At 35.6% G+C, this 23,098-nt stretch overlaps 1 protein-coding gene across 6 annotated transcripts in view; it reads right to left on the bottom strand.

The window, feature by feature from the left end:
- QKI (QKI, KH domain containing RNA binding) overlaps positions 1-23,098 on the bottom strand; it is a 150,019-nt gene that overhangs the window by 68,341 nt on the left and 58,580 nt on the right. For all 6 annotated transcript variants that reach the window (XR_009054183.1, XM_057737629.1, XM_057737628.1 and 3 more), the window contains exon 3: positions 20,401-20,517. Coding sequence is in view for 5 of the 6 variants with exons in the window: in XM_057737629.1 (XP_057593612.1) it covers positions 20,401-20,517 (117 nt within the window). In the remaining variant the exon portion in view is untranslated. The remainder of the gene's footprint in view (positions 1-20,400; positions 20,518-23,098) is intronic.

The raw sequence follows: 23,098 nt of genomic DNA on the forward strand, positions 1-23,098 counted from the left end.
GGTGCCAAGTCCAGTCTCAGTTCAGATCCTTAGCTGAGATCCTTTAAGTCTATTTTGCACATGTGTGCTTCAGGGGTCAGCTAGAATTTGGGATTCCTTCTCAGAGCAGAGTAAACCACACATAATGCAGAACACTCAGCTGGCTGAGAGAACTGTGATACAATGTTATGTTGAGAAAGGCATCAGAGATGAAAAACATTAAAAGAAATGACACTGAGTAGAGCAGCAACAAACAATCACGCACAGGATTTACATATGCTTGTACATCCTTTATGTGCATTACCTGTAATCTCCCTACAGCAGTCCTTAGTAGCCATTAATTATCCAAATTACACTGGTTAAAGACCCAAGTTAGGAATGTGAATTGATACCAAACAAACGGGTAATTTACTGATCTGATAATAAGGAAACTAAAAAAACCCAAGCTTTAAACTTGTTAGATTTAGAAATTCAAACAAGTTAAAATATACAGAGAGCTTTAACTGATAATCAGTGGCTACTAAACTTTCAAATGACATTTAACAATATTAAAAATACCTCTTAATTTAATAACCCATTTATGAGGCAGCAAGAAATAATAAATTATTAAAGGCTATAAAAGGATATTCGGTACATCTTAAGTAGTTTTCTACTCTATTTATTTTCCATTTACCAAAAACAAAGCTGCCAAAAGCAGCTGGAAAAAGTCAAGTTAACTTTCTTTACCTCATGTCTTCCCAACAGATAACCAAGGGCATTAGAGTTGCTTTAATACACACTTTAATTGAGTGCTGCCACTAGTAGGAAGAAAAGTGTGGAACCACTACTTTCCATATCAAACAAAGCAGGTAATTAACAGTCATTCTGGCACAATCCCTTATCACCAAAATACACAAAGGATGCTAAGTTCCCTCAAAGCCAATGCTCTGTTACCAAAAAGCAGAGCTGGTGTTTCAGGGTCACACTCACTTCTTTATTACACAAGCATATATTTACAGCTCAGTCAGACACCTATAATTAAACACAAGAAGCCTAGAATGCTAGCATTCAGGCTGGCCTTCATGTAAGGGCCCCCCCCCACCCCCACTCCCCATACGGATGATTGCTTTTTGTTTTAGAGTTTCAAGTAGCTACAGTTCACTTAGTTTTGATTACACAGCAATTAGATATGCAAATATGTAAGATCCGGGAAAATACTTTTTCAAACATCAGATTGGGAGCAATCAGGCCTATTCTCTTCTCTTGTATATACAAGCAGCTCATTAAACAACTATTGTCTAAAAAACATCTCTGCCTCAAATGCCTTGGCGGTTTTTTTTTTTTTTTTTAATGTTAAAAACATTCAAAACACATCCTTGGAATAAATCTCTCTTGGCAACCTAGTTCATGTGTATATGTGCACGGGTGGGAAGGCATGGAAAAGGAAAGAACATACACTAATTCACATTACCTCTTTAGAGGTACTTCCAAGACTTGTCAAGAAATTTTTTAAATATACAATTTAAAACCTTCTGTTAAATGACACCTATTATTCCTAAACATTCCAACCACTTGACTGAGAAATTATTTTCATCTTACTTAGTAGGGTTACATTATAAGCTATATGCAAGTGTTAGGATAGAGAAGAATCATGTATATCAGGGAGAGAGGAAACATTTACACTTTGAGAAGATCAAAAATTGTTACCTATGTTTGGGTGTGACTTGAAAAAGTAAAATGGCCACTAATGTTCTTATAAAATATACTCACATATTGTCTCTATCTGGGCAATTAATTTTACTTACAGGTTTTAAATTACAACTTTGCTTCTTAACCTTAAGTCCTATTCAATTAACTTATAAAGTTCTTGTTGGCTTTCTTTCTCTTTTTTTCCTCTATTTTGTAATTTAAGCCATGCGTCAGTTGTTTATATATTTAAGTAAAATTTTACAGTGTTTCTTCTGCATTTTCTGTTTGATGCTCCTATACTATGAAAATTTCAAGACACTGGCTGACTAAAATTCTGTGGTAAGTTTTTTTGGAGGCATTAATTATGTCCACACTCCACTGAGGAAATGAGAAATGTAACTACAGGAGCCCACTCTTGAGTCCCCTGCTTCAACTCTTACCACCCTCCCTATACACATCCCTCTACAACCCATTCTGAGGGCTTTAGGCCCTGCCACTCTGCTTAAAACCCTCCACTGCCTTCCAACTGCTCCTGCAATAAAATTCAAACTCCTTCCCCTGCCTACATGGAAGGATCTCTCTGACCGCATCTCCCACTCTTTTCCACCCATGCTGACCCTGCTAGTCCTCAGGCAATCTAACATCATTCTTCTCTGAGTGCTTTGCACTTGCTCTCATTTTACCCTCTTCTCCCATGTTAGATGTCACCTCTGCACACAGCCCTTACTTGGCCACCCTAGTTAAAAGCATTCCACACTGATCACAGTTATTACACCATTTGATGCTATTCTCTTCACGGCACTTATCACTATCTAATACTGTCTTGTTCATTTACTCACCTGTTTATTTTCTATCTTCCTCCCTATTTTTGCTCCACAGGAACAACCACCTTCCAGTTTCATGTGTGGCCCAGAGTAGGGAGTCAAAAAATACTTATTAAATTATTTCATAAATTTTGAAAGGCAGAAGAAATAATTTTTTATGGAGGAAAAAACATGAATAAATGTGTGTAGGGGCAATTAGGAATGGTCTGGCTGTTCAGAAGGTTAGGGGATGGCATTACAAACAAAGAAGATGCTGGAAAATAACAATGTATGAAGGAGATAATGGACTTGGTTGTATTACTTTGCCATTTAAGGGTAAATGAAGTGCACAGTGTTGGTGATGGTAATGAAACAAGACCATGTGTTTGAGCATGGTGATGCCACTACCACGGCTTCTCAGACTTTTCATCAAGCCTGGCACTTACGTCACAATGGGTCCTGGTCTTCCCTGACAGCTTGATGAAGTGTTTTTCTTTTTCATCTAATCATTCCATCAAAGGAGAATTGCTCAAAAATGTCAGTGACAGTATTCATATTTTTACTGCCAATAAAACTCACTTTCTATGTCCAGATTAGGTTTTGCTTATCACTGGCCTATTCATATACTGCAAATTAGTGCAAAGTAAATCACATCTAGGTGATTACAGATAAAAGTTAAGAGCTCGGTCACTAGCACATTTCTGGATTACTTTTAATACTTCTTATAATGAGTTTAAGGAGTTCTTCAGAAAGGGGAAGTGACTCCTGAGTGAATATAACTAAATACATACTATATCAAAGGCAATGGAAGGAAAGCCCCAAAAAACAAAATGAGCACCCTTAGAATCTGGTTTATTTTCCAACAGATAAATGTACAAACCTGCCAAACATTCACAATCATCTCTTAAGTACTTTTAATAATAAAAACATATTTTCCCAAAATAATCAATATCAGGAAAAAAAACAAAGGAGAATTATTCCAAATTAAAAGGGAACAAGAGAGAAGAAAGGAGAGTGGAAGAGAGGGAAGGGAAGTGAGCGACATGATCAAAGAGGCCCAAGAGTGCTAAATGTCAAAAAACTGGTGAATGAGCTGAAAGGCATTGGGGGGGTGGGGGGGCACACATGCAGTTCTTTGCATTCTTTTGCAGTTTTGTATTTTCTTTGCATCTTTGTATTTTCTTGCAGTTCTTCTGTAAATTTACAATTATTTCAAAATACAAAATACAAAGCTAAAAACAGGAATAATTTGTTCCCAAATTTTTATTTCTCCACCTTTTCTATATAAATTTGCTCTGCCTAAAGCAGCATTATCCAATAGAACTTTGTGTAACAATGAGAATGGTTTGTATCTGCCGTCTAAAAGGGCAGCCACTTGTCACCACAGGTCCTTACTGAGCACTTCAAAGTGACTATGTGACTGAGCAGCTCAATTGTTCTCTTATTCAGTTTTCATTTAAATAACCATATATAACCAATGGCTACCATACTGGACAGAACACAGGTCTAGACATTTCACCTGAAAAGAAATGTACAGACTAAGACTAGTTTAATGAGAAATGATGATATGTTTTGGGTATACCTTAAAGCAAGTTCTAATTAAACAAGCCTGGGGCAAGCGAGGGAGGTTAGGGATGGCAAGCATCCTGAACTCAATCACAAAAATTCCCACAAGGTATCCTCTAACTGATGGTGACAGAGGACATTAAAGATCATTTTGGTGTATTTACTTGCACCTCAATCTTGACTACAACAAAACACGCGATTGTGAAAAAAGCCTCTATCAGAGTGACTGGATCAGGATAATGTTTGCTTCCTGCCAACTGATTTCTGCCTTCATGCCAAATATATAAACTGTTTTGTTTTGTTTTTTCTTAATTTAGAACTCTTCCACCAGTTAGTTCTACACATGCATAATGTTCTAAACACAAATTCATGTGCTGTTTTCCATGGTGACTTCATTATTTTCTTCTGACAATTATAACCTGCTATAAAAACTACATTTTAAAAAACCTTAAGTCGTAAAGCATCACATTTGTGATGTGAGATGCTTCTAAACAACTATGAGTACCTACCGAGATAGTAGGTATATATGAAAAAAGATACATGAAAAATCTGAATGCTTAAGACAGCCTCGACACAAAAATCTTATGCTGTCTTATATAAACAAGTAAAAAGAAAAGTGCCTTGTACATAATGGGAATTCTAAAAGTTGATAGGTAAAATTATTTTTATTGTATAAATTATCTACACAGCCTAAATAACCAAATAAAAAAGTTTATAGTAACTAAAGGTAAATCAGGTAATGGAAACAGGACAATTAACTGCTTGGCAGTAGGTGAGAAGAACCTTAATTTTATTTTGTGACATAGAGTGCTACAACCTTGCATATACCTAGACAGAAAGACACATACATATGCAAATATACTAACAAGATATTAGTAATAACAAAAAAATTAACTTTACTGAAAAATTAGTAGATATTGTGCATATTACCTGAGGGGAAAAAGAACAGTTAAGAGACAACTACAGAGGTCTAAGCAAAAAATGAGAGCACACATTCAGACGATGGTAGTGGGGAGGCACATGGGAACTCAGAAGATACTGAGCTGCACAAGTGTGCAAATCTGTTAAATGATTGATTGAGGGTAGAAAGGACTCAAGGATGTCTCCCAAGTGGTTTTGTTTTGTTTCTTTTAACCACAGCTGCTGGTAAGACCAAACGCATAAAGAACAAGAATCAAATCCTACAAAGAAGCAAGGGATCAAGTATCAGAGGACAGAATGATCCTCTGATGTACACATTTTCCACAATTTATTTTCTCCAAATACACAGAAATCAGTTCTCATTCTAAGGGCAGCACTTTGGAATAGACGTATTAAAAGCAACATTTTAATTTTCTATCAAAAATTTCATAAGGCCACAGTATCATTCCTTAACGACAAATCTCAGACACCCAGCATACAAGTTGATTTAAGAACAGTGCTAACGTTTTGCAGAAGAAAGCTGAACAAACACCAAAACAATGCCCCAAATCTAAGGGGGACTACGTAATCTGTCATCCAAATCAGGATACTTGAAAGTGAAAGGAGATACTAATAATTACACCTAGACAATAATTAGAGCTGAAACTGTACTGGGCAATCCCAACCTCAGTGTCGCCTTTCCAACAAGCTACATTGAGAAGAAAAACTTCAAAATATGAAGGTCATATGGTTTAGAAACACATTTTTTTTTTAGAAAACATTTACTCTTATTTTTCCTAGATCATTTGGTAATAAACAGCACATCTGAACAAATTAGAACTAATTGCCTAGGCAAATTCTTACCTATACAATCAGAGCCAATCCCTCCAAAAACTGAACCACTGTGCAAAAAAAAAAAAAAATTCCTCAAAAAGTTAAAAAGAATATTTGCTACTCAATTAAGAATTTCAAAAATTCAAATTTTACATTTTTCACATATTGAAAAAAACAGACAACTGTCAAAAGCAATTAAAATTTGTCATTAAAATTATTTTAAAAGCAAAATAACTGAAAAAGTGGAATTTGCAATCTTATCCTACAGAATGAAATAATTTATAAAAGAATATAAGACTTAACTGAATAATAAAACCATAATGATAACAGAAAACAGCAAATATCTATATAAACTACTGAGGAATGTAAAAGCCTCTGATACTAAAGACAGATCCACAAAACCACAATACAGTTTAATTGTTCAGGTCATAATTTCTTTATGCAAAATAATTATAAGTAAAATTAAAAGGCAAACCATTCTTTCCTTCAACACATATTTTCTTGGTACCAACTACATGGCAAGCACTTACAGCTCTATCACTGACCACAGGGCAGTGAACAAAAGGCAGCACTCTGCTGTCATCACCAAACACCCCCCTAGTGAGGGAAGATAAATAATAATAAACAGGTAAAGCATGTCAGGGGTGATAATGGACACAGGAACACAAGTATAAGAGTAGTGGCAAGGCATCAGGGTTTGCTATTTTGGGCAGAGTGATTACAGGAGGTTTCTCTGAAAATGTGAAATTGAACAGAAACCTGAAAAGAAGTGGTTACAAAGATACCATGGGAAAGTATTCCAGATGGGGGACTAACAAGACCAAAGTCTGACAAGGAGAGCATCAGCACCAGGAAGGAATGATAACGTGAGGCCTCAGCCACAGGTGGCAAAGAGAAGCCTGGAAGACAGCCAGACTCAACTAGGGTCTTGTTAGCACAGTAAAGTGCGGATTCTTACTGAACACCTAAAAATATATTGCAGGAATATTTTTTAAAAATCCCTCTAGTTGCCAGAAGACGACAGAGAGGAGATCAAAAAGACTACTGAGAGGGGCTTCCCTGGTGGCGCAGTGGTTAAGAATCCGCCTGCCAATGCAGGGGACACGAGTTCAATCCCTGGTCCCAGAAGATCCCACATGCCGCAGAGTCACTGGGCCCATGCACCACAAAAAGACTACTGAGGAAAATCACAATGTAATGATTAAACTCCTGCACTCAGCATGGGTTCAAATCCTGAGTAAGCAATTCACTAGCCAGGTGAAGAGAACCTCCCCTGTGCCTCCATTTCCTCATGGGTAAATTAGAAGAGTAACAGTAGCTACCTCACAGGGCTGTCTGAGAATTAATGAGTGAATTCACATGGAACCATGAGAGCAGCCCCTAAATCATAGCAAGCGTTCAGTGTGCTGTATCCTCACCACCACCCTCGGCATTGCTGCCACCTGCCACCTCACCCCATTTAACCAAATCCAGATGTTAAGCAGTCTGGAATTCAGGGAAGGTTTTAGCCTAAGTCCTCACAGGGAGGAGGGGGAAGAGTATATATGTAATATAGAAAGAGATCTTAACCTATCAGGACTGACAGGCAATACTGTAACAGGGAAGAGTTAAATCAGACTCCCCGCTGGATCTGTTTCTTTGACTTTAACCTTTGCTTTTTGTTGCTTTTGTTATTATAATCATACATGATGGTCTGCCTCGGAGAACCCTGCCCTTCTGCCTGAATATTAAAGTGCCTCTGTTCAGCTCACAAGCAGATAATCAACCCTGCCCACTTGTGAATGGCTGCAGAAAAGAAGAAATTAACACATCCCCTCACAGAGGCTGGTCAATTCAAGAGGTGTTTTGCAAAACTGATGGCCCTTTTACTTTACTTCCTCCCTGCCTCTCCCTCTCTAGTCTGCCTTTTTACTTTACTTTCTCACCACCTCTCCCTCTCTGATTCTATAAAAGAAACTGGCACCCAGACCCCATAAGATGGTTTTTTGGAGACACTAGTCTGCCATCTTCTCAGTCTGCAGGTTTTACAAATAAAGTCGCATTCCTGGCCTCAACACCTCGCCTCTGATTCACTGGCCTGTCACGCGGAGAGCTGAGCAAGACTCGGTACTGGACTCAGTAACAGTATCTTTCTTACAATTCAATAATAAATGTAAAGGGAATGACAGAAAAACAGCAATTTTGTAAAAACGGTATTACAGATGCAAGGGATCTGGGCAAAGTCATTAACCAATGCTAAAACCACTGGGCAAAATTTTGTTGGGAACAGGATATTTGCAGTTTCAAAGTACTCCCCTTAGATTAGTAATTAATTTAAATGGGGAAAAGGTATCTCTACAGTGAAAAAAATATGACTGACACCATTTTAACCAAATGATGAACGTTAAAAGCATCAATATGGGGCAAACTAATATTATGTGCTGAGGACACATAATGTAAAAAAAACAAAACAAATAAAAAAAATCCTTGCCCAAAATGCAAGAATGAAAACAAGTTACTAGTTAGAAATTAATCTTATTAATTACAAAGGTGAAATGATACAAAACTTCCTTCATATGAGAATATGAAAAATAATAGTATTTTCTATGTGAAGTGATTAGTAATCTATATTTAGAATACTTTATAGGTATTGGAATTCAGCAAAAGCTTAAGTTAAAAACTTATTGACAAGAGGGCAAACAGCAGTATCAAGCAGTATCAGCAGTATTTCGTCTTGTGGAACTGAAAACCACAGCCACAGAAAGAGAGAGAAAATGAAAAAGCAGAGGACTTTGTACCAGATGAAGGGACAGGATAAAAACCCCTGAAAAACAACTAAATGAAGAGGAGATAGTCACCCTTACAGAAAAAGAATTCAGAATAATGATGGTGAAGATGATCCAGGACTTGGAAAAAAGACTGGATGCAAAGATCAAAAAGTTTACCAAAGACCTAGAAGAATTAAAGAGCAAACAGAGATATGCAACACAATAACTGAAATGAAAAATACACTAGAAGGAAACAAAAGCAGATTAACTGAGGCAGAAGAGCAAGTAAGTGACCTGGGAGACAGAATGGTGATAATCACTGATGCGGAAAAGAATAAGGAAAAAAGAATGAAAAGAACTGAAGACAGCCTAAGAGACCTCTGGGACAATGTTAAACGCACCAACATTCGCATTGAAGGGGTCCCAGAAGGAGAAGAGAGAGAGAAAGGACTTGAGAAAATCTTGGAAGAGATTCTAGTTGAAAACTTCCCTCACATGGGAAAGGAAATAGCTACCCAAGTCCAGGAAGCACAGAGAGTCCCAGGCAGGATGAACCCAAGGAGAAACACGCCAAGACATATAGTAGTCAAATTGACAAAAATTAAAGACAGAGAAAAGTTATTAAAAGCAACAAGGGAAAAACGACAAATAACATACAAGGGAACTCCCAGAAGGGTAACAGCTGATTTCTCAGCAGAAACTCTGCAAGCCAGAAGGGAGTGCATGATATGTTTCAAGTGATGAAAGGGAAGAACCAACAACCCAGAATACTTTACCCAGCAAGGATCTCATTCAGATTCGATGGAGAAATCAAAAGCTTTACAGACAAGCAAGCTAAGAGAGTTCAGCACCACCAAACCAGCCCTACAGCAAATGCTAAAGGAACTTCTCTAAGGGGGAAACATAAGAGAAGAAAAGGACCTACAAAAACAACAACAAAACAATTAAGAAAATGGTAATAGGAACATACATATCAATAATTACCTTGAATGTAAATGGACTAAATGCACCAACCAAACGACACAGACTGGCTGAATGGATACAAAAACAAGACCCATATATATATGTTGTCTACAAGAGACCCACTTCAGACCTAGGGACACATACAGATGGAAAGTGAGGGGATGGAAAAAGATATTCCATGCAAATGAAAATCAAAAGAAAGCTGGAGTAGCAATAGTCACATCAGATAAAATAGACTTTAAAATAAAAAATGTTACAAGAGACAAGAAAGGACATTACATAAAGATCAAGGGATCCACCCAAGAACAGGAGATAACAATTTTAAATATATATGCACCCAATATAGGAGCCCCTCAATACATAAGGCAAATGCTAACAACTATGAAAGAGGAAATGCAAGGCAGAGATAGAGAAACAGATGTAGAGAACAAACACATGGACACCAAGTGGGGAAAGCGGGGCAGGTTGGGGGGGGGGGGGATGAATTGGGAGATTGGGATACCAAATTGTACACTCTAAATATATGCTGTTCATTGTCTGTTAACTGTATCTCAATAAAAGTTCTTTAAAAAAAAAAAAAAAACTTAAGACCTTTTAAGGTCTTAATTAATTGGACAAGCTGTTAGGAGCAGTCCTAACTATCTGCTACAATTTCTATTTGCTCTTTTCTAAGTAACAAATAATTCACAAAATAAAGAATCACAGTTTTGACTTTTTGGACCCAAAGACTGTGATATCATCCTGGCCCTATAACAATTTCTGATTAAAAAAAAAAAAAATCACACACAGAAAAACAACTATACATCTCTTTAAACGTCAAAGAGTTAACAATTACACGTGATTTAAAGTAAAAGAACAGCACGTTTTAAAATTCACAGAGCAACCATATAATTTCTTGAACTTTTTATCTTTCATAACTGAAGGAGAAGAATAAAAGTAGTAGCACAGAACAGAATGGCTCACTAGGCTTATAAAACTGTCTAATATTTTGTCACTAATACAACTGAAAAAAAATTTCCATCAAAATTCTTATTAAAGGACTTTAAAAAAGAAAATCAATTGATGCAGCATAATGATAAACACATAAGCAACATTCCACTACTAACTCTGTCCACAGAGAACTGAACCTTCTAAGAAGAAAATTTGTTGTATATACAACACATTATAAGGTGCTCAAAGATTCCTTAACTAAATTGACTGCAATCCAATCAAGACTTAATTTTAAAAGGCTCATTAACAGTATCTAGTGATAAAATGGACTCTCCCTTTTCACTGAAACTCATGTCTCATTTCATTAGACATGGACAATTAACTCATCTTGGTATCAGATCTATGGCAGAGTAATTAGCTTAAGCTTTACAGGTTACTTAAAGAGATACTTTAGTAATGAAAACAGAGGTTTATTCTCATTGAACCCATCTTTTTTATCCCTTGAAGAGTCTCTTACAAATTTAAAAAACCTATATTTTAAATAAATAGCAGAATTTTTATTTAAATCTTCCCAGTCTTTCTTAGCAATCAATACGGGCAAAGCATGTCTCTATTCTATAAAAATACTGAAAATACTATCCAATCTGAAATAAACATTTAATTTTTACTGCACTGCTTTATACTCTTCCATCTTAAATAAGTCACTTGAGTCCAAAATGAACATGTAACCAGAAAAAGAACTAAAAAAGTGAATCTTTCAAAATGAAATTTATTTTAAAAACACTCACAGCAAAAATGAGGGTATGAGAAGAAAGAAGAAAAGCAGAGAAGGAGAGGACACCATAGGGCAGTTTAAGGTCCTAAAAAAACCAGCAGATCATACAGCAAACTGGCATTTAAGCCACTGCCTGCCACTACAGAAATCAAGTGGTTAGAAACTTTTACAGCATTTTGACTGGATAATTCTGTCTGTTGATAGAAAAAGTTTTAAATAAGATTGAAAGTTTCTTTTTTAAAATTCTGTTTCTGTGATAATTAATTTCATTATATTTTACAAAAGAATTGGTCTACAATGAATTAAAATTTTGTTGTAATGGTCTTTTGTGACAGATAATTTGAAAAGTACTGATTTAAACTCTTTCAGAAAGGCAGGCCTTCCTTTCTCTTTAAAAGGAAACCTATCAATCACTTTCCAGGCCGAACTCAACTCTGTGTCCCATGACATTAAAAAACAAAACAAAACATACCAGCAGAGGAGGACTAAAGTTACTAGGCAATTAGTTTATAGCTAGAGTAGTACACCTCTGAGACATCAGACTGTCATTAACTATGTCAAAGGGCCTAGGGTTAAGAGACTGTTTTGAATTCAAAGTAGAATTAGGATCAGAGGATCTAAGTTTCAAAGACAGAAAGTTCTTCCCTATGTTCAGAAAATCTAAGTAAAACTAAGACTTGGTTATTTGTTTGTGGCCTTTGGTCTCTTCTCCCTTCTATCCATCCCTGCTACTGTCAAGTTATCTTTTTAAAACAATATATCATATAAGTTCTTACTTTAAAAACACGAGTGCCAATACACTGCTCTCAAAAGAAAAAGAAAAAAAAATGTTAATATCATATTCAAGGCCCTATATCCTCAGATCCCAACCTTGTCTCCAATACCACTTCTCCCACTATACCTTGTAACTTCCACTGCAATATGCCAAGCATTAGCATAAGGACACATACTGGTTGATCCTACTTCAGATTTCTAGAAATACCATTCCACTCATCTGCCCTGTAAGTTCCTACTCTTCTCTAGCTTTCCCTGAAACCCTCAACCTGTAAAAGAACTCATCAATTCCTTGGCTTCCCACATTACAACATGTAACATCTGCTCTGGTGTTTACCACACCGTGCATTAGTCCACTGTCAATATATCAGTCTCTCGTATTAGTCCACTGTCAATGTATCAGTCTCTCGGGGGTAAAAGATCCTTGAGAGCAAAAATCACAGGCATTCAAAAAATACTTGCCTGAAAAGGTATTAAATTAACTATGATAGGAGGTGGTGAAAACTGAGTAACAATCATGTGCCGTATAGGAACTAAAATATCGCAGAATTAAATATAAGAAGCGTTAGACTTCATGGCTTTAATAAGGTTCCTTCCAAACCAGATCACACAATACTATAATTTTCATAATCACTCTTCTAAAGCAACTGACCTGTTTATACAGCTAAATACTACTATTCAAATCAGATTCATGGAAATTTCTAAGCATGCAATTTATAAAATTAACTTTTTAAGAGAGAACCCATAAAAATTGCTACTCTCTAATGCATCGACTCAAAGGTACAATGGCGGGGGTCAGGGCGGGGGGTGGTAAGGCAGGGCTATAAAGCAGAGAAAAAAAACATTCCTCACAGGGGACAGCCCTTCTCAACTAAGGATTCCACAAGGGAATCAAGTACTTAATGCCTGGCCCAAGGCACAAACTGTATATAATTAACTTCTCTCCTATCTATAATGGTACTCATTATGGACCACTCTCAGTGCAACTGAAGAACTTATAAGATGAGGAACCCTAGCTGAGAAAGGCTGTGTAAATAATAGAAAATTACAGCACTTTTCCTCTTGAAAACATTTAAAACAGTAATTAGTTTCGTGGGCCCAACCAGAAGTTTATCACAATATAATGTACTTTAAGACCAGTTATGGTAATACCATTTCAACTATGTCTAACCATTATTTATAAATGGGCTCAATGGGAAAATAAGAAACACATTATTAAACAATTGTCTAACTGGGAAATCAGAGATGGTTGCATTGCTCATAACAGCAAGGACCTTTTAAAGACACACACAAACATATACTTATGAAACAGCTTCTTTAAAAGTGCCTTACATGAGAGTTTCACTTTGTTGGTGAATCTCTTGGGAAACTAGTTCTTGCATACATTGCTGAAGTAATGCAAAACAATAATCCCTAAAGAGTAGAATTTAGCACTAGATAGCAAAATTATATATTGTGATACCACTTTGGAATTCTATTCCAAAGATAAACTAGCAAGTACACGTAAAGATGTATATAAAAGCTATTCAATACAGCACTCTTCCTATGTGTTACAGCAAAAGCCTAGAAGCAATCTAAATGTCCATTAACAGGGGATGCTGGAATAATTTACAGGGCACAGACACAATGGACTATGATGATGTTACTAAAAGGAATAAAGACTACCTCCACATACTCCCATTAAGTGACCTCAATGATACACAAATAAAAAACAAACAAAAAACAAACAAAACAAAAGGCAAGGCATATTAAAGTGTAGAATATATAATTATCTATGAAGGGAGTGAGAAATTACACACATACACACACTCATATAACCGTTTATGTGAAAAAAAGAAATGGAAGGATAAGCCAAATACCAAAATAAAAAAATTACCCAAACTGCAAGACGGGGGATAGATAAAAGAGACAGAGGTAAAAGCAGGACATCTCTGAAAATTTCCTACTTTGTAGATTTGATTTTGGAACCATGTACATATTTTACAAGTAACAGAAAAATAAGCAATTCCTAAAACTAGCAAACCAAGTGTTGATAAATGAGCTTAACTGTCTATCCATGTGATGGTATAACTGTTTGTTAAACACTGAAAAACTCAGTGTTTTAAAAGACAGTAATTCCTATCTTTAGTGAAATATACCCTAAAAATAATACGAACTGGGGAAAAATTGTTTTCACTGACTCTACTGTTGGTAGTAGTGTTTGTATTGTTATTCTGAGACTGTTTTGCATATTTTAGAATACAGCAAATGAGTCATTTTGTGTCAGTAGGAACCAGTATTTTCAGTGGGAAACAAAATATACGTACAAGATCAATTAAAACACTGTAGTTTTCATTTTAAATGAGAATGAACTTGTAAAGATATACCTATATTCCTGAATGTATGTGTGTACCTATGGATCTCCTAGCTCTGTCCTAAAAAGGTCTACAAATAACGAGTATCACTAGAGCCCAGACTGCAGCGTCCAAGTACTATTTTTCATTAATAGTACTCAGGGTTCCTTAAAGAAGTGGCTGATCTCAAGTCCTGGGAGGAAACAATGAGCCTGGACTACTATATACACCAGAAAGCAAAGTTACTAGCCCCAAACTTGATGGTGTTAAAGGGACTTGGAAGTGAATTTGAAAAGGACCCCACTGGCCAAACAACATGATCATCAGTTAAAAACACTAACTGCAATGAACTGATTGAAATGCACCAAAACTGTTTGAATGCATTCATAATGATACTCAAATAAAAACAAAAAAACCCTCATTCTTCACCTTTGGAGGATACCTAGGAACCAGCTCACTATTTTAAACCTAGTAAGTAAAGAACTGAGCATTTATTCAGCCTTTCCCATAGAAAGTAAACCTAGCTAATAATAGCAAAGCAACAGGATAATGATTTTGCAGTTCCTACTGAAATAAAAGGCCTAAAAACAATCAACAATGACTGCTAAAATCAGAGAAAACCAGAGTTTAGGTACCACCACCACAACACTACTTGTGAAATTTTCTTTCAAAAGGAAGAAAGGAAATGAGGAAGGGAGGGCACGAGATCTAAACCTGATTAAACCTTTCTCACTACCAATTTACCAAAAATACAGGGGATACAGATAAGTGTTAAATACCACCATGAAAATGCAATCAGCAAAAGCCAGGGGAATTCCTCCATACAAAAAACTCAGTCCTTTCACAAATAAATTACAAGGAGAAATGGGGGTGAGGGTGAGAATGGCTTAAGAGATCAATCAACAGCAATCTATTGATAATATGGCCCTCACCTGGATACCATTCAAACTTTTTTAAAAAGCACATTTATGAGACAAGGGGGTAATTATGAACACTGACTAGATATTTAACAACACAAACTGTTTCGGTGATTAAAGCTCAAGGTCGTCAAACAGCCTAGTATTCAACAACATCAATAACAAAGGCTATTTGGAACATGCTTGTACATGATGTTGCATCACAGGCTATCACAGCCACTTTAGCATGTCAAACAAAAAACAGTATTAATTTGATCATTTTCAAAGTGTCGAGAGAGCAATATCTTTCATTAAAAGAAATCTAAGCTTCCTCCATAAATGAAGCAAATTTATTTTTGTATATATTATCAATATTGCCTTGAAACATCTTTTTTTATTATTTTTTAATTTTTAATTTGAGGTATAATTGACATATAACATTGTATTAGTTACAGGTATACAACATAATCATTTGATATTTGCATACATTTTGAAATGGTCACCACAATATGTCTAGTTAATATCCCTCAGCTTTCATAGTTAAAGAATTTCTTTTTCTTGTGATAAGTACTTTTAGTATCTACTTTCTTAGCAACTTTCAAGTAGGTAATACTGTACTATTAGTCACCATGCTGTAAATTACATCCCATGACATGCTTATATTGTAAATGGAAGGTTTTACCTTTTGACCCTCTTCACCCATTTCTCCCCTCCCTGCCTACTCCAGCCCCCAAACTCTGGCAACCATCAACCTGTTCTCTGTATCTATGAGCTTGGCTTTTAGTTTGGGGTTTTATTTTTTTGTTTCAGATTTCACATGTCAGTGAGATCATACAGTATCTGTCTTTCTCTGTCTGGGGTGTTTCCCTAAGTATAATGCCCTCAAGGTCCATCTGATGGTGCGATTTTTTGTGTGTGTGTGGTTTTTTTTTTTAAGCTCTTTATTGGAATATAATTCCTTTACACTCTTGTACCAGTTTTTAAGGTACACCAAAGTGAATCAGCTGTATTTATACATATATCCCCATAGCTCCTCCCTCCTGCTCTTCCTGTCCTGGACCTCTAAGGCATCACACATCAACCAGTTGATCTCCCTTCCTTATACAGCAACTTCCCACTAGTCTTTTAAGTGTGCTTTCTTATCACCCAGCATGACGTCTCACATATTATAAAGCTCAATTACTTGTCAATTAAACTGACGTAGGACAGGGTACAGAGTTGCAGGAGAAAATGCCAATTATAAAGCATCATAAGTAGTAAGATTCACTTTCTATAACACATGTAAAAGTGTATATAACTGCAAGAAGAATGATCTACAAGAAGATAGACCAAAACTGTCGACAAAAGTAGTCTCTAGACTGATAGAATCAGGTGCCTATACTTTTTCTCAAACCATATACACTTCTAAATTTTTCTAAAAATATCATATGTTAACTGGTTAAAATACATGTGAACCGTAAGAAATTAACAGGACTATGAGAGATATTTAAGAAAAATGTGTAATATATCTGAAAAGTGGCATGTAAAAAAACTTATGAAATTCTACCTATGTTTGCAATTACACAATATGCCTCTTTAATAACATTTTATAGATCATGGTCCATACAACACTATAGTTCCTCAAGAAGTTAGAGCGACATCTCTTAGAAAGGAGAGACTATGGTTAAATATATTTGGGAAACAAAGTTAAAAACTGAATTAAAACTGTATTACACATCGATCTAACTTTAAATTCAAGGCCCATATTATGAAGAGAATGAATTGTAGAGCTGAATATCAATGTCCAACAAGATATATGTTTATACTGAGTAGTTACTAGTTAGAAATTAGGGACTGAGTAAGTTACTTGACCTCTTTAAGACTCTGTTTCTGTCAGAAGAATAGAAACTATCTTTTGAGATTGTTGCACAGCCTGAATAAGACACTGCACATTTGGTGAAAGTGGTTAATACCATCTGTCCACTGCTATTAGCAGCCCTAGAATGGCCATCTGATTCCCTGAGTACACATCCCTTCATTTCAAGCAAAGAGCTCTAACTAGAATTGCTGAGTCTCACCGGAAATTTCCAGAAGACACAACATTTGACTAACCCAGCTTTGATCAACTGTAGACACTTCACCCATTTCACATTTTCTGGGTGGGAGCGGGGAGCAGAAACACAAGCATGGCTCCTTAGTCTCTTGTGAAGTCTGAGTGCGGTTCTTGCTCTTAGGCTCCATGAGGTTACCCAGTATCATTCCCCTGGGTATTTATATACAACGACAGTGCTGTTGTGCCCATCAATAATGCGGAATACCAATCCAAGAGAATGAAAATTACACTGGCATACTCACTCCCTTGCTTAAAATCAACAGCTCAGAATGATACAGCACTGCCTATCTTCCCAAAATTAAAAACACATAGGATTTATAATTTTCTCTATTTACAAAATCTTTTATGGGGCAGAGCGGGGGGCATCTATGACTTTCATTTATTACCTAAACATTCATTCCTTTTCCAGGTATTTTTTTCCAGTTCCTACTCTGTGCCATCAAGCACCACGGCAACACTCCACAGAATAGACATGGTATGCCCACGATGAGTTTATCAGACAGGCAGTGAAGGACACACATCAGCAAACAGTATTCCATCTTAACACCCTGGACAGTCAGTAAACTAAGATTTATTTTCTAGCTTTCTTAGCTTTTACATAAACTGACAACTCTGCAGAAAAGTTCAAAGTCTTCCTTTAAACACATGAAATACACCTTAATCAGCCTTATTACTTACTTCAATATTCCTTTTTGCCTCCGATCTATTTGTCATGTTCTTTCTCAAAATAATAGCGAAGCAACAAATGACAGTACCTTCCACTCTGACTTAACTTTTATTAACATTTTTAAGAACTCAACGAGCAAAGTAACTACAGCATAAACCAAAATGACTTGGTTGACAATTTATTATGTGCAGATTTAAATGAAGATTACAGAAGACACTCTTGCATTACAAATCTACACACAAATTCTTCACCATAATATCAAACATACAGTAGCCATTCAAATTAACTTGATATTCCCTAAGTATCTTCATTTGTAGTACTTTAATAAAACTAAAAATATCATCTGCAGTCAGAATTCTGTTGGTGTTTTAATTTATTATTGTTTTCACGCATTATGTATAATCTGTAAAACTTCTTTTATTTCACTAGACATCAGTAAAAATTAAAAAAATAAAATGTGCAAACTGCTTCTATTTGTGCTTAAGAACAAAGCGGACAAGATAGAATATGGACACACCAGCCACCAGAGAAACAAAACAGAAAAGCCACGAGAACATGGGATATTCAAAGGTTACAAAGCAACAACAAAAGTATTGTCATTTCCGAAGCTTAAAAAACTGCAGTATTCCCCCATGATACAATATAAGAGTTTAAACATTAAATGTACTACTTAATAATGTTAATATAAAATTTATTAACAATCATTAACATTAATTGAGTCATTACTATGTATCAACACTATTCTAAGAGCTTTACAACTGCTTTCACCCTCACAATCACCACGAGAAGTGACGTCACCACCCCTACTTTATATGGCACAAAAAGATGGAGTAATTTGCTACCATCAAAAAGCTAAGTGATAGAACCAAGATTCAAACAAAAGCAAGATGCTTATAGAGCTTACTCTCTTAACCACTCTAATCTGCCAAAATGACAGCAGAAAAATGTTCTTCAGGCTACGAAGTTCAACTTAACTGAAAACAGAACTCATGATGTCTCATTACACAGCTCTAAGCTCTAATCCTCAGTGTCTCTGAGTGTGTAAGTGGAGTAAGTGGAAGGCCATTACTACAGAACTAACAAAGGCTGAGGAGAAGGCAAAACATGCTTTGTTAACTGACTGATATAATAACTTGTTTAACTGATGGATACGCTAATCTTTTGGTGAAGATATGTTTGTCCTTCAGTTGTTGAGAGTTCATCTCATTGTCCCAAGGCTATTAAATTAGCATTACTTAATGCAAGGCAACCATAAGTATAAACATGGGAACCAAAACTGCATGGCAATACAAGATTGCCACTCAGCTGATTCACAATATGCTTAAGTTTTTTTAAGATTCTAATAAAAAAAAATTGTTTTAAATACAACAGCTAAATATGGTCAGGGAAAACTCACATGCTTGCCTCAAAATATCTTTCTACTCAGCTGACAAGAACAGCTTATAATAAGATTTAAAGATAATTAATATTATTAAGGGCCTCTCCCAACTTAACTACTAAGTCATTATTTGTCTATAACGAGAGAAAATGATTGAGATCCAGTCAGCTCATGGGAGAGCTTAAATGAAATGAAGTGAGAAGCTCAAAAAGAAGCATATCAGCATGAAGTCAGAATACGTTACAGGTCTGGTGTTCATTCCATAAGCTCCACAAAGTGATTCAATGTACATGCTCTATCATAAGCTGACCACAGGTCTATCATTTGATATCCCTTTCAAGGCAGTGTATTTAAAAAACAAACAACAAACCCTTCCTAACAATAAATTTAATTCTGCCAATCAAAATATAGGTTATTTTTAAAACATTTCTTACACAGATAGAAATTTCAAAAGTATTCTGCCTTATAACATCAGTGGATAAAAGGAAACAAGGCAAATAAACCTTCCTAAAAACAATATTTAAAGTAGGTAATCAGATGTTTATTAATTAAACTAGAAAAACAAGCAGTGGCCAAAGAAAAAAAAAAAGCAGGAGGCAGGAACAATATACTTTAAAGTAAAATGTCTAGAAAAGAAATCAACACAAAATGTTGGTAAAAACCAAAATAAGTCTCATATGGCTAGTCATAAACTTTTTTTTCCTATGCTTACTAACTCTCTTGATGAGATGACAGGCACTGAAAGTTATTCATTTGATTCTTCTCATTTAAATCTCATCGAAAGAAACATTTTACATTTTTCAAAGTTTAAGTTACATTTTTTATATATACAACATTACTGTCTGACTAATTTCCAAACTGGCACTCTCAAGTGTAAAAACCAAAGTTCATATGATGGACTGATTGATATCAGTTGGCTAAATGAAAAATAATGATAATCAAAAAGGGAAAATTATGACAACACCTTTAAAAAGTTCAAAAGTTTCTGACATGAAATAAGGTATAGTGCTTTAGGATCTAGATATTTTGTTATTAAAATTCAAAAGTATAAATAAATTATTCACATAAATAACTGCTCCATTTTCAAGTACTTACCTTCTTTTTATCCCTCATTGAGCCTTTGCCTCGGACCATTATCTTACATCCTGTTTCTGCTTCAAGCTGTTTAGCAGTAAGTCCTCTAGGTCCAAGGATTCTCCCAACAAAATTAAACTGGGGGGAAAAAAAAATCACCATACATTATTCACTTAAAGTTATGTTAAAGTACATATTTACTTTCTCAAGTTAGATTTTTAAAAATACTAAATTGAAATAAAATCTTATGTATTTCTTGCCAAGTTTGGCAGTGTAATTACAGCAACTCATGATTTAGCTTGAGATTTTCATATGTATTAATTATTTTCATATGTATTAACTACAAATTATGGATTAGGAACAACAGTATCTACCTAAAACAGGTACTATATACTCAATTGCCCGTCAACATGTAATCTAAACCAGAATATATTAAAGAGTTTGACAAAAACCTTGGGGCCACCCAAGAATGCAAATCCCTTCTACAAAATCCTTTATGACAGGGTCCAGGGAACAGTTCATTATGTTAAACAGTGGCTGCCTTTTTCACAGAAATCCTTGGGGAAAATTCCTGTCTTATTTATCTAAGTTCTACTTCCTCCAAAGCAACTGTTCAGAAAGAACTGTATTCTGCGGTTGGCTGCCACAACACTGATGGCCAAATTTGGATTCTACCCTATACTAAATATTTAAGTCATGAGACTCTACATTTTTTTCACTACGTTTCTTGCACAATTTTACATCTGCATCCTTATTTTCCTTTCTACTTTCCGTTTCTACCTTTAGCTTACACTACTACTTTGACAAAGAACCTTAACTCTTATCACGAATAGGACATTGATAAAAATAATTGTATAAATAATTATTCATCCTTCCACAGAAACTTCAAGCACTCATACACATAACTCAATTAAAAAAAAAAAAAGCCAATGGCAAGAATAGATTGACTGAATACTGAAAGGTAAATTTTCCTCATTTACATGTAATCTGCATAAAAGACAAAATAAAAATAATGTTTATACTATCAGTTCCACAGAGACCCATGGGTGGTTTTTACTATTCAATCAAATAGGTTACTGATTCTTATGCTTCCTACTTTTTTTTTGCATTTTAATCCTACTGCCAGTGTATCATTACATAATCTCAATATGCCAGAATTTACTGCTGTCAGGACTTAAGAAGCCAGGGCACTTTTTCAATCTTCTGTACTCCAATGACTTTTAACTTTGCCTAAGCTGCTCACCAGCACTGCCACATCTTACAAAAGAGATTTCCAAATGAAAGAATAGTACATGCATAAAGATGGAAGAAAAGCCCTCTTCCCTCAGAGGATTACGATATAAATTTTTCCATCCCAAATTGAGACTCTCAGATCCTTGATCTAGCTCTACAAGATTCCAAGTTCTGAAATTTGCCTGAGCCATCTCTTTATATTCAAATAAAATCCTTAATCCCTGCCTAGCTCTCTGGCATACAGTACTTAATCTACCTCTTTACCGGAACTAAACCCCTGCAGTCATCCAGTCCTGAAACTCCTTCCCATATCTCCCTCCAATCTAAATAAACTGAAGTACTATACTATGATTACATGTTTAAACTCTGAAAGCACATAGATCCCAACTGGTATCCAAGCTCCAATACAAAATAGTAATTAGGAATTTGAAAGTCACATAAAGTAAGCCTCAATCATGTAATGGAGACAATACTATCTGCTATTGCTGTAATGAAGAGTGCATGTGTGTACAGCACCATATATATAAAGAATCCAATACAAAGTCCACCATATAGCGCACAACAAACAGCCTACAAAATCCACTACAAATTCACTTTAGGAAACCTCAGTCCCTCAATCAACAATGCAGCTCAGAATGTCCACAGAACATAGCAAATCTGCCCTACAAAACTCCTGAGAGACCTGACACTCAGACACAAAGTTCTGCAGAAAACCTGAAAGAAAAGACGGAAATGATATACAGAACAACTGACCAATCCCTGCCCAGAGAACACCAATAACCAGGCAGTGAGCAAGCCCAGTTCAGGAACACAAGCTTCTAATTCAAATTCTTAGTGCTTCATACTTAAATACATATAGACAAAGAAGGTTCACCAAAGGCTTGAGGAAGGCTCTAACATGCAAGAGTGTACAAAATAAAGAAGCAGGACAAGGGACTGTTCCTTTAGGGAAAAGACTGCTGGTAAAGGAGATTAATATTCCTAAAACCTCCTTCAGTAGATAAGTTAAACTACTTGCTGGTTGAACACATTTATATTCCCAATAGACGAGAGGCGTTTGTTTTCATCCACATCTCCAACACTTCTTATGTTTTTGGTCAAATATGTTTTTTGAAGCACATTTGAAGTTTCCAGACTATTTTTCTATTGTGTTGTTTAACTTTATTACTTTCTACTTTGTGGTTACATGTGTAGCAAATACCTTTTCTCATCCAGTGGCTTGCCATTTTGATCTTTAATGGTGTCGTGTGATGACTTAATTTAATCAGACTGAATTGAAATAAATTACATTTAATTTTAATGCAGTTCAAGTTATTAGTCTTCTCTTAGCAGTTAGTGTTTTCTGTGTCCTATTTAAAAGAAGTCTTTCCCCATCTCAGGGTCATCAAGATATCCTTCTGTATCAATTTCTAGAAGATTTATTGTTATGACTTTCATATTTGTTTACAGTGTACCAGGAAATGATGTCTGCCATGAGAAAACAACC

This window comes from Hippopotamus amphibius, chromosome 6, assembly GCF_030028045.1.
Source record: "Hippopotamus amphibius kiboko isolate mHipAmp2 chromosome 6, mHipAmp2.hap2, whole genome shotgun sequence".
NCBI lineage: Eukaryota > Metazoa > Chordata > Mammalia > Artiodactyla > Hippopotamidae > Hippopotamus > Hippopotamus amphibius.